At 41.3% G+C, this 9,281-nt stretch overlaps 1 protein-coding gene across 1 annotated transcript; it reads right to left on the bottom strand.

Moving 5' to 3' along the window:
• Nucleotides 1-1,176: 1,176 nt before the first annotated feature.
• LOC116308448 (collagen triple helix repeat-containing protein 1-like) lies at nucleotides 1,177-5,483 on the bottom strand. Its single transcript, XM_089033752.1, has 4 exons — nucleotides 5,385-5,483; nucleotides 4,284-4,388; nucleotides 1,901-2,176; nucleotides 1,177-1,532 (listed from the first exon to the last, which is right to left on the bottom strand). The coding sequence occupies exons 2-4, from the start codon at nucleotides 4,380-4,382 to the stop codon at nucleotides 1,179-1,181; spliced, it is 729 nt and encodes a 242-aa protein (XP_088889878.1). The 5' UTR covers nucleotides 4,383-4,388; nucleotides 5,385-5,483; the 3' UTR covers nucleotides 1,177-1,178.
• Between the last annotated feature and the right edge of the window lie 3,798 nt (nucleotides 5,484-9,281).

Here is a 9,281-nt window from a genome sequence, read left to right as displayed (position 1 = left end):
AAAATACGGAATAAATATTTACAAAGCGAGATCACGTTTAGTGTGTATGGCTGTTGAAAAAGTATAAACTATCGAATTAAAAGCCATCCATTATCAAGTATTAAGAGAATAAATTCATCTTCAGAGTCAATGATAATAGTAGTAGTAGTAGTAGTAGTAGCAGCAGCAGCAGCAGCAGCAGCAGCAGCAGCAGCAGTAGTAGTAGTAGTAGTAGTAGTTGTAGTAGTAGTAGTAGCAGAAGTAGTAGTGGTGGTGGTGGTGGTGGTAGTAGTAGTAGTAAAAGTGGTGTTGGTGGTAAAATGGTGGGGAGTCAGGATGGCGTAGTGGTAAGACGCTCGCCTCTCACCTCTGGGGTCGGTGTTCCAATCCCAGTCGCCCCATGAGAGCTGAGTTGGTTGGTATTCTTCCTAACTCCGAGGACTTTTCCGGTTTTTCCTCTTTCGTCTCAAAATCAACCCTAACTTATTCAAACTGGTTAGAGCTGTGCTCCGGGGTCACACATGGAATGTGTAGCGGCTGCCAGAGGCGCCTTCACATGCTCACAGTTCGATGTCGTTGAGCTGCACCACTGCTGTACTTACGGTGGTGATAAACGATGACATTTTTTTGGTGGTAGTGGGAGGAAGGGGGGGGGGGGGTGTTCGTATTATTAGCAGTAGTAGCAGTAGTATGACAAAAATGTAGTACGTAGTAGATAAAAATGACAAGAAGGAGGCTTCAGCATCACTGACGTCATGCAACTAACCGGCTGACTGCCAAACAATAACTAATACTTCATTAATCCGCCTATAACACAACTCCCGTAAGTGTAATGGACTAATGGACTTTGTTTAGCCATGAGATCTGGTACGAGTGTCTACGATGTACATTTGGAAAACCCTTGTCTCTAACTCAGCCCTAGCCAGCTTCGATCGAGGGGCCCCGAATTTGATTAGCCATGACATCTGGTACGAGTATCTACGATGTTTGCTTGGTAAAACCCGCCTACACTCAACTCCTTTCTGTTTTTAATTTCAATATAACACGATGTCTAAACATATTTTTGCGCCAATTAATAGGTTATTATTTCACAACAATATAGTGAACGATAATGGTAACATTTATTCTTTGACGTGTATTTTATTTCTATTTCATTTATTCAATCAGTCTGGCTTATGTCTTGTCGGGAATGGATAGTTCTACGGCTGGGGTCTGGGTACCTCCTCTACAAACAGACGACTGCTTGAATTCCACCCGGTATAGGCGTCAGCATTTCCATACCCGGCACAGTTCCCGACATTGAAGCCCACACGAACATGTCCCTTGTGGATCTTGTCACAGTGACCTTCAATATGGCGAACACGGTGAATGCTGAGACCCACTCCTCTTTCCATGTACACATTACCGTCTATAGCACGAGGGGTCCTGCATTCAGTGCCGTTGAACGTGAAGAACCAGCGCTTACAACAGTTGTTACAATTAGTAATTCTGAAATCGCCATTCCAGTAAACATGGAGGATGGAATCCGTGAAATTCTTGTAGAAAAGACAATCCTGTATAAAGTTATCGAATGAAAAAGTTCATTGGAAAGTTTAAAAAGTTTTCCTACACACCAAGTTGGCTTCTTGTCTGGGAATATACTGCCTCAAGGACACTGTTTGCATGGGAGATGAAAGCTCCTAGTAATGTAATTGGCTCATGATCTTGGAATATACTGCTTTACATACATAGTATAAGAGGTGGATGCTCCTTTTGTGTCAGATCAAAACACCCACACATATATTGAACAAAAAACCTTTGTAGCTAAAAAAGGATTTTTAAATGTGAAGAGATCCACAGTAGAAAAAAGAAAAACATGGGAAGGGTTGTTAAATCTAATACTAGGTAAAAGAGCATGTTTTCATGAAATTTACATACATACCCTGATCAGACCATTGTCTTTTCCTTCGTTGATGTTGGTCCACGAACACTCTTTCCAGTTGGAATAGGCTGAAAGACCATGAGGACCAGTGTTACCGGGTGTACCAGGAGCTCCGGGAGGTCCTTGCTTGCCTGGAGTGCCGTGAAACCCTCGAGGACCTTGTTTACCTTGAGTACCTGGTCTGCCATCTCGTCCGTCTCGTCCAGGAGCACCGGGTGTACCGTGGAGTCCAGGGATACCAGGACGACCCGCCAGACATGAAAAATTTGACGTTGACTAAAAAGTATGATGCTCATGTTTTGATTAGGCGTTAGAGACTGCTATGTGAGTGTGCTTTGTTTCCAAATACATGCACGCGCTGAACATTGCACGAGGCGAAGCCGAGTTCGTTGCACATCCGACAACCACTGTAGTTATTAGGCATTCCAAATATGAGGAAAAAACTCGGTCGAGTTGGCATTGAAGTGTCTTTTTTTGCACAATTTTGGGGACGAAATAGCCACCATCTTGAAAATATTCCACATAAAACTGCACCAGAAGGCACTGCAATACCAACTCGACCGAGGTTTTTCCTCGAGCTGGGATTACTAATTACTAGTGATCTTTAATGTATTTTTGAAACTTCTTTTCCAAGAGTACTTTATAAACACTGTAAAAATCATGAGTATAACGCCGATGCTTTTTACATAATGTCTTTGTTTTGAACCAGTTAAAATTATCATATTTAAGGTAGTTTGGCACTCACACTTCCCTAGCTTCGATAGAATTTTTTAAAACTTTTTTCTACTTAAAGACTAACATATATAATAGTCAAAAATGCAAAAAAAGAAAAAGAAAAAAAAAAAAAAAAAAAAAAAGAAACAAAAAAAGGGGCCACCGTGCTCGTTTTGAAACTGTTGGGGTGGGTATTAGTCCAATTTTTTCCCTATTTGAGCTAAAAATGGAACATTAAAATTCTAGAAAAAAAACTTTCGCGACAAAGTGTATATGATTTTTATAAATTTGCTTTTTGATTCCAGCCAAATACTCTTCACGCTATATTTTTCATCAATTTATTCCATTGGGACAGCATGGGTTGAGCTAGTTCACGGAGATTTGAAAGTGGTACTCCATGAATTTCTTGTATACATCACCTCAAAAAAAGTCAAAGTTACCATGTTTTGCCTTGCAAGGACATTTTTTATCAAGAATTTAAAAGATTGTTTTATGTGCAATGTAAAAATTGGAAAAAAAAGTTGGGTGTCACCGTACTGTATTCGGGGCTATAAGCTAAAAAGGTGTGAAAAATCTCATGATTTCGATGTTTTGGCCGCGCGAGCTTGGGCACTAAATGTTATTAAGGCCCATATGAAATGTTATGGAGTTTTTTTGAATCAAAACTCCGCGAATGGCCATATTTCGGCCTCTAACATGAGTTTTCATTTGATCTGCATCGGAAATTTTATTTCAAACTACGTCATTACGTACTAAATATTTGGAAAATTCCACTCTGCATTAAAGTAAAAAGTCAACAATAGCTTCACTTCTAACCCAATAGTCTTCTTGGAATTTTAAAACTTTAAAATGTAGATTTTTTTCTGTAATTTTGGCTTGGATGGCAGAGAAGCGTCATGCTTTAGCTTGACGTGCAAACACGCCGAAAACAGTGTTGTCACGCCGTTTTGTATGCTATGTAACGCTTGTCACGCATTCGGTATAAGACTTATCCCTAATGATATTCTTTAAAAATTCGTATCTCTTAAAACTACCTGGATACTCCGATCCAATTTTTTTTCGGTTTAAATTATAAAGTAAATGCCAAATTATTATTTAATTAACCTCAATAATTGCTTTTTAAAAGAATATGGGCACAATCTGTATGTACCTAATGATCGCAAAATAGGGAGCACGCAGCTAAGAAATTATATATTTAAAAGCCAACTGTTAGAGTCATGGTAGTAGGGGTATATTCCAGTAAAGAAACAAATTGTCAGTCATTTAGGTGGATTTAGAATGGAAATTTATCAAAATCTTTTGGAAAAAAAATCGTTTTTTCTCGTGTTAGTAAAATCATGACGTCATCACTTTTTAACGATTCTTTAACCTTTATTATTTCTTTTAAATGCATGGTGATCCCTACTTTTCTAACAGAATTTTACAGCCCTTTGATAGGATAAAACAATTCGCATAGTCATTTAAAATATTATTTATTCTCAATTAGCAGGCACCGTCCTTTTAAAGTCACATTTTGAACATAATTGCACAATTATTTTAATCCATATATGTGACTAATTAGTAGGTTTTGACTAAATTAAACAATAAGTCCTATCGTTCTCCAGGTCTTCAAGTCAACAGCCATTCGTTCGGGCTTCAATTTTAATTGTTAATGAAATCATTAGCTTACCTGTCCGGCTGGCTTGTTTTTCTGTCCACACGCCGGCTTGATGACGGGAGAAACGAACACAGATAAGGACACGAGTAACACGACCACGAAGAACCTCATTTTGTACTGTGAAGGAAAATTCGATTAAATAGATTAAAAGAGGTTTACAACTTCTGCCTTGTCCAACGTTAACGACTCATATTAACAACATGTACAGCATCATCTTAAACATCTTTATGCTTATGATACTCAGCTTTATTTATCTTTTCAACCTATTTGACTGTATGCTGAGTGAAAATGCGTCAACAGATATTAATCGATAAATTGAAGCTTAACGAATACGAAACGTAATTTGTGCTGATAGGGACCCGTCAACAGATTGCTTGTTTCATTCGATTAGATTGGGCCATATATTTCCGAAGGAATTCATTTGGAGAGCCAAAAACCTCTAGCACCAGTTTGGTCTTTAGTTATCTATTTTATAACTTCGAAGACATACTAAAATAAAAGACAATATTAAACTAAAAAAATAAAAAAAATAAAAAAAAAGAAAAAAAAAAGAAAAGGGCACTATGAAGTTAAATGTATGTTGAGAGTCACGAAATAAAGAGACTCCAAGAAAAGAAAAATATTTTTAAAAACAGTTTTTCTTCCCGTTTGATCCGTTTCTCTTCGCTCATGGCCATTTCGAATGTGCATGTATTTTAACGTTTTAGTCAACCAACATTTCATGCAGCTAAAAATACAATTACATTATTTGATTTAGAAAAGGTGTGAGGGAAAAACTGTTAAAAAAACATGGAAGCAAAAAAAATTCACCCACTCTAATATTAAGTATTTAATTAAATTGTTCGTTTAAGAGACGTAACGGCCGAAAAAAAAAAAAAAAAAAAAAAAAAAAAACAGTAAAAGGAGAAAAAAATGGCATAAAAATTTATTGTGAAAATGTTAAGTTCCTGCTGCTCTTCTCTCATCAGCTATGCAAGACGAAGTCATAGATGCGAGAACGAGTTTAGTACTCAGTGTAACCTTTATTTTAAAACTCAAGCAGTAAAGGTGACGAAACTTTTTTTTCTTAAAAATTCCTTTTTTTAACGAATCTCAAAAAAACTTGTGACCTACCTGCTACGACTTCAAGTGGTTTCTTTACTCTGAAGTATCTTGTTCTGTTGTCGATCACCAAGGTACTGAATGAACTTCTTTCAAGCGGACAGTCAGTTAAGTAAAGGCTGACAAGAGCTTGAAGCTCCAGTCCTTACATGTCGTAACATGTTCTGTCATATCATTAGTAGTAAAGGAGGAAAGAAAGTCAAGTTGAACTTATTTTCTGAGTTTTGAAAGCTAATTGGCATAAATAATGATTTCAACATTCATGAGGGGAGTGGGGTGGGGAGCGAAGTCATACATCACCGAACAAAAGATGTATGATTCGTCTTGTCAAATGTCAGGCCTCCTGTGGATACTCCAACGTATTCCATCCTCCCTACTGTGTTGTTTTTCCGCTTTCATACAGTTCACGTACGAACGTGTTCAACACACACATATAAACATTATTGGCAATGATAATACACTTGAAGAGCGCTTATTCAGCTCTGTTCTGCTGATAATAACCGATAATAACCGATAATAACAAACTATATATGTCATTATGAATTATAGGCCAGTTGATGAAGTACGCAGACCAGATAAAAGAAGAAGCCATCCAGCTTAGAGCATGCATCTCTGGGTAATAGCATTTATCCGTATGTTACTAGGCAACGCCGTCATAGAGATTCCGGCTGCAGGATGACCAAGAGTCATGCTGTTCAGCTGTCCGTCTACCAAAACAGTTGAAAAATTAGGTTTATCGTACCTCAGTGGTCCATCTAAAGAGTTTGATAAAAAGCATTATCTTTCAAATCTTCTTTTTCGTCGTTCTGATTGGCCAAGAGGACAGCAAAACAAAGACCTACAAATAATATTCTACTCATTTGCATTATTAAGCAAAGCAGCAGCAGTAAGGGGGACTCGCGGTCGATGTCGAAGATTTACGGGTTTTACAGGCGGTTTAAGGAAGGCGCCGGCAGCGGGAAATACCCGCGCGACAAGTCCCTTACTGCTACTGTGTTGGGTACCGCAAACGGAGGTTAAGATATCCTTTACATATAGATGGACACCATCATAAGCATTCGAAATAAAACTGTGCGCCGACTGCGAACTCAGGTGTTGGATCGCCTGGATGCTGACTTTGCCTTCACAACATTTATGGAGGGAGATACGGACGAGACGATGACAGAAGAAAGGGCTGAAAGAATAATTAACTTAATACCCGAAGGTAACTACCGGTTGGAGCTAACGTTCATAAAGTATTTAGACGGCGAGTGGATGATAGAAAAGGGGCGCAATCCTATCAGGGCGTCTGGTAAGAAGGACCTGTTTGTCTTAAACGAAAACACACGCCCGGGAGCATTGGTAGGAATAGACATGCTGTTCTACGAGGCTGCTTACCCTGTTACCGTAGTCATTTACGGTGCGTACGAGATAAAGACGCCAGACGTTAAGAAGTTGAAACCGATGCGACATCCCGGTAATTGCGTAGGGAAGTTAGTAAGAGAGTTCTTTGAAGACTCCTCTCGGGGCGGTAAACTGACTTTAAAGAGAAGAGAAGCCATCAGGAAATGGGAAAAAGATACTAATAGGACCGGAGGGTCGATAGACAACATCAAGAAGTTAGAAACGGCGCTGGAGAGGCGAATCCATGTGAAAGATATCACCGACGGCTTTATTTACTCCGGAACACACAAATATGGGGGCCGTGGTGCGCCTATAGTCATCTACCAGCACAATGGGCACGCCTGGCGCGAACTGCGGTTCCCAAGAAAGAAGGAAACGAAGGTCTATAAGAATTCTCCATTGGCAGAGTTAATCCATGAGAATTCCATTTGGTTGATGGATTCAGAAGGAAGTCAGTTTATGACGCAAGACGGCACTTTGTATCGACCCGAAATTGAACAACAGCGCATTCAAAGCGCCTGTGAGACCTTAGGGGAAGACTTCTCTGACGAGGTCCTTAGCAGTCGCAGCTTGGACTTCTTAGCCGCAAAGAAAAGAAATGGATGGAAACCTACCCCAAAAGAGTTCGGAGACATAGCCAAAGCCTGTGTAGAACACGGTCACGGTGGTCTGTGGAACATGGAATACGACGAAGACCAATACGTGTCTTTGGATATGAAACACTGTTACCCTGCAAGCTTTAAAGGTCTAGGAGATTGTAAGGAATATTACGACCGTTACGGACATCCAGACTCCCAATTCTTCCGTGTGTCTCTAGATGGTCAATACGACTCCCCGGCAACGGGGTTTGTACGATTGACATCTTGGAAATTAGCGTCGGGCCTGCATCCAATAATCTATGCGTGGTACGGAAAGCACCTGCAGGAGAAAGAATGGATACCGGTGCCCTTATTGAAGTTCTTTGAAGAGCGTAAGCTGCTCGAATACACAGCGCATGAAGCCATACTTTGTCACAGCGCCTTTACCAAATGGTTACCAGAGCATAACCCCACCGCGAGGATTGTCATAGGTAAATTCACCCAGGGCGCTAAGGAGGGAGAAAAACATATGCAGCGTCGCTTGATAACGGACGAAGGCGAACTAAGCTTCCTCATCAAGCGCGCCCATGACCAAGGAACCATGGTGTCCGTAGAAAAATGGTATTATTTCATAGAAGCCGAGCAGAGAGAACGTAAGTGGAATGCTTTGTGTTACTACCAGGACCATCGACCGCAGTATTATCATCTGCGTGCCAGCATGCTTGCATATGCGCACATTAACCTTCTCGCGATGTTACTGCGGTTTGACAAAGAGGACGTTCCGCGCGTAGCTACGGATTCCTTGTACGTAAAGCCCGAAGTGTTAGAAAAGATGAAGGAATTCTACACCGACGACAAACTCGCAGAAAGTGGTCAATGGCGTGTCAAAGATGAAGAAATAAAAGCTTGGAGAGAACGCGTAGAATATCACGGCGAGCACACCCGGGGCACCGTAACGCCGACGGAAGAGCCATTACCGTCGGTTGCGGACCCAATCTCTTACCAACGCTTCTCTTACCTTTACGGTACAGGAGGCAGCGGTAAGACGACGCGCGTACTGCAGTTATTCCCAAAAGTAAAGGTGCTAACGCCAACGCACCGTTTGGAAAGAGAACTCTGCGAAATGGGTCACGACGCTCAAACGTACCACAGCTTCTTTCGTTGGAATGGCCAAAAGTGGGTACCAGAGGCCATCCATGACATACCTCCGGTGATACTTTGGGATGAGATTTGCACCGTGCCTTTGGAAATCCTGCAGGAGTTCGTAGAGTTCCTTCGCGGGAAATGTCTAGTAATATTCGCCGGAGATCCCTGCCAGCCTCCTCCAATATCCGGAGAAATGCCCCACGAATGGCTAGAGGGGTTCGTAGACCATGCGGAGGAAATTAACACCGACTACCGCAGTAAGGATCAAATAAGAAACCTGAAAGCGGAATTGAGGGGCCTCAGTGACGTCGAGCAATGCAAGACGCTGCGCAAACGCGTACGAGCGAAGAAATACGAGGACTTCCTTTACACATGGCATCCAAAGGATCTGGTGCTGAGCAGCAAACGCGCAGCACAGTCTCGCATACAAAAGGATTTGTTAAATATACACCGAGAGCGCTTCCCTACGCAACCCGTACCTGTTTGCTACAAACCCCACGACACCCGCATGCAAAAAAGAGACGTCTGGGTACCTGGTACCGACATTCAACTGCAGAACGCAGTAACGCACGATAAAGCTTGGGTACCCATAGAAAAGGTGGAAAAAATAACCTCCCATCCAGATTGGCGTTTAGGTTACTGCATGACGGTCCACAGCGCGCAAGGGCTTACCATAAAAGAAACCTTATGGATCATAGACCAGCGGCTGTGTTGGAGCAACCTTATCTACACCGCCGTAAGCCGCGTAGAATATGCCAAACAGTTAAAAAGAGCCTGGGGGCCGCAACTGCGTTACGATAAG

This window comes from Actinia tenebrosa, unplaced genomic scaffold (genome assembly GCF_029948245.1).
Source record: "Actinia tenebrosa isolate PJP-AT-01 unplaced genomic scaffold, QUT_ActTen_1.0 PGA_scaffold2__45_contigs__length_23673736, whole genome shotgun sequence".
Lineage (NCBI taxonomy): Eukaryota > Metazoa > Cnidaria > Anthozoa > Actiniaria > Actiniidae > Actinia > Actinia tenebrosa.
This window is presented reverse-complemented; position numbering and strand designations above follow the sequence as displayed.

Bases quoted from the DNA above. Each gene is read 5' to 3' on its own strand.
- LOC116308448 (XM_089033752.1), bottom strand. From the start codon at position 4,382: ATGAGGTTCTTCGTGGTCGTGTTACTCGTGTCCTTATCTGTGTTCGTT. The intron at 2,177-4,283 runs GTAAGCTAATGA...CATACTTTTTAG, and splicing joins AAAACAAGCCAGCCGGACAG to TCAACGTCAAATTTTTCATG. The intron at 1,533-1,900 runs GTATGTATGTAA...AACTTTATACAG, and splicing joins AAGACAATGGTCTGATCAGG to GATTGTCTTTTCTACAAGAA.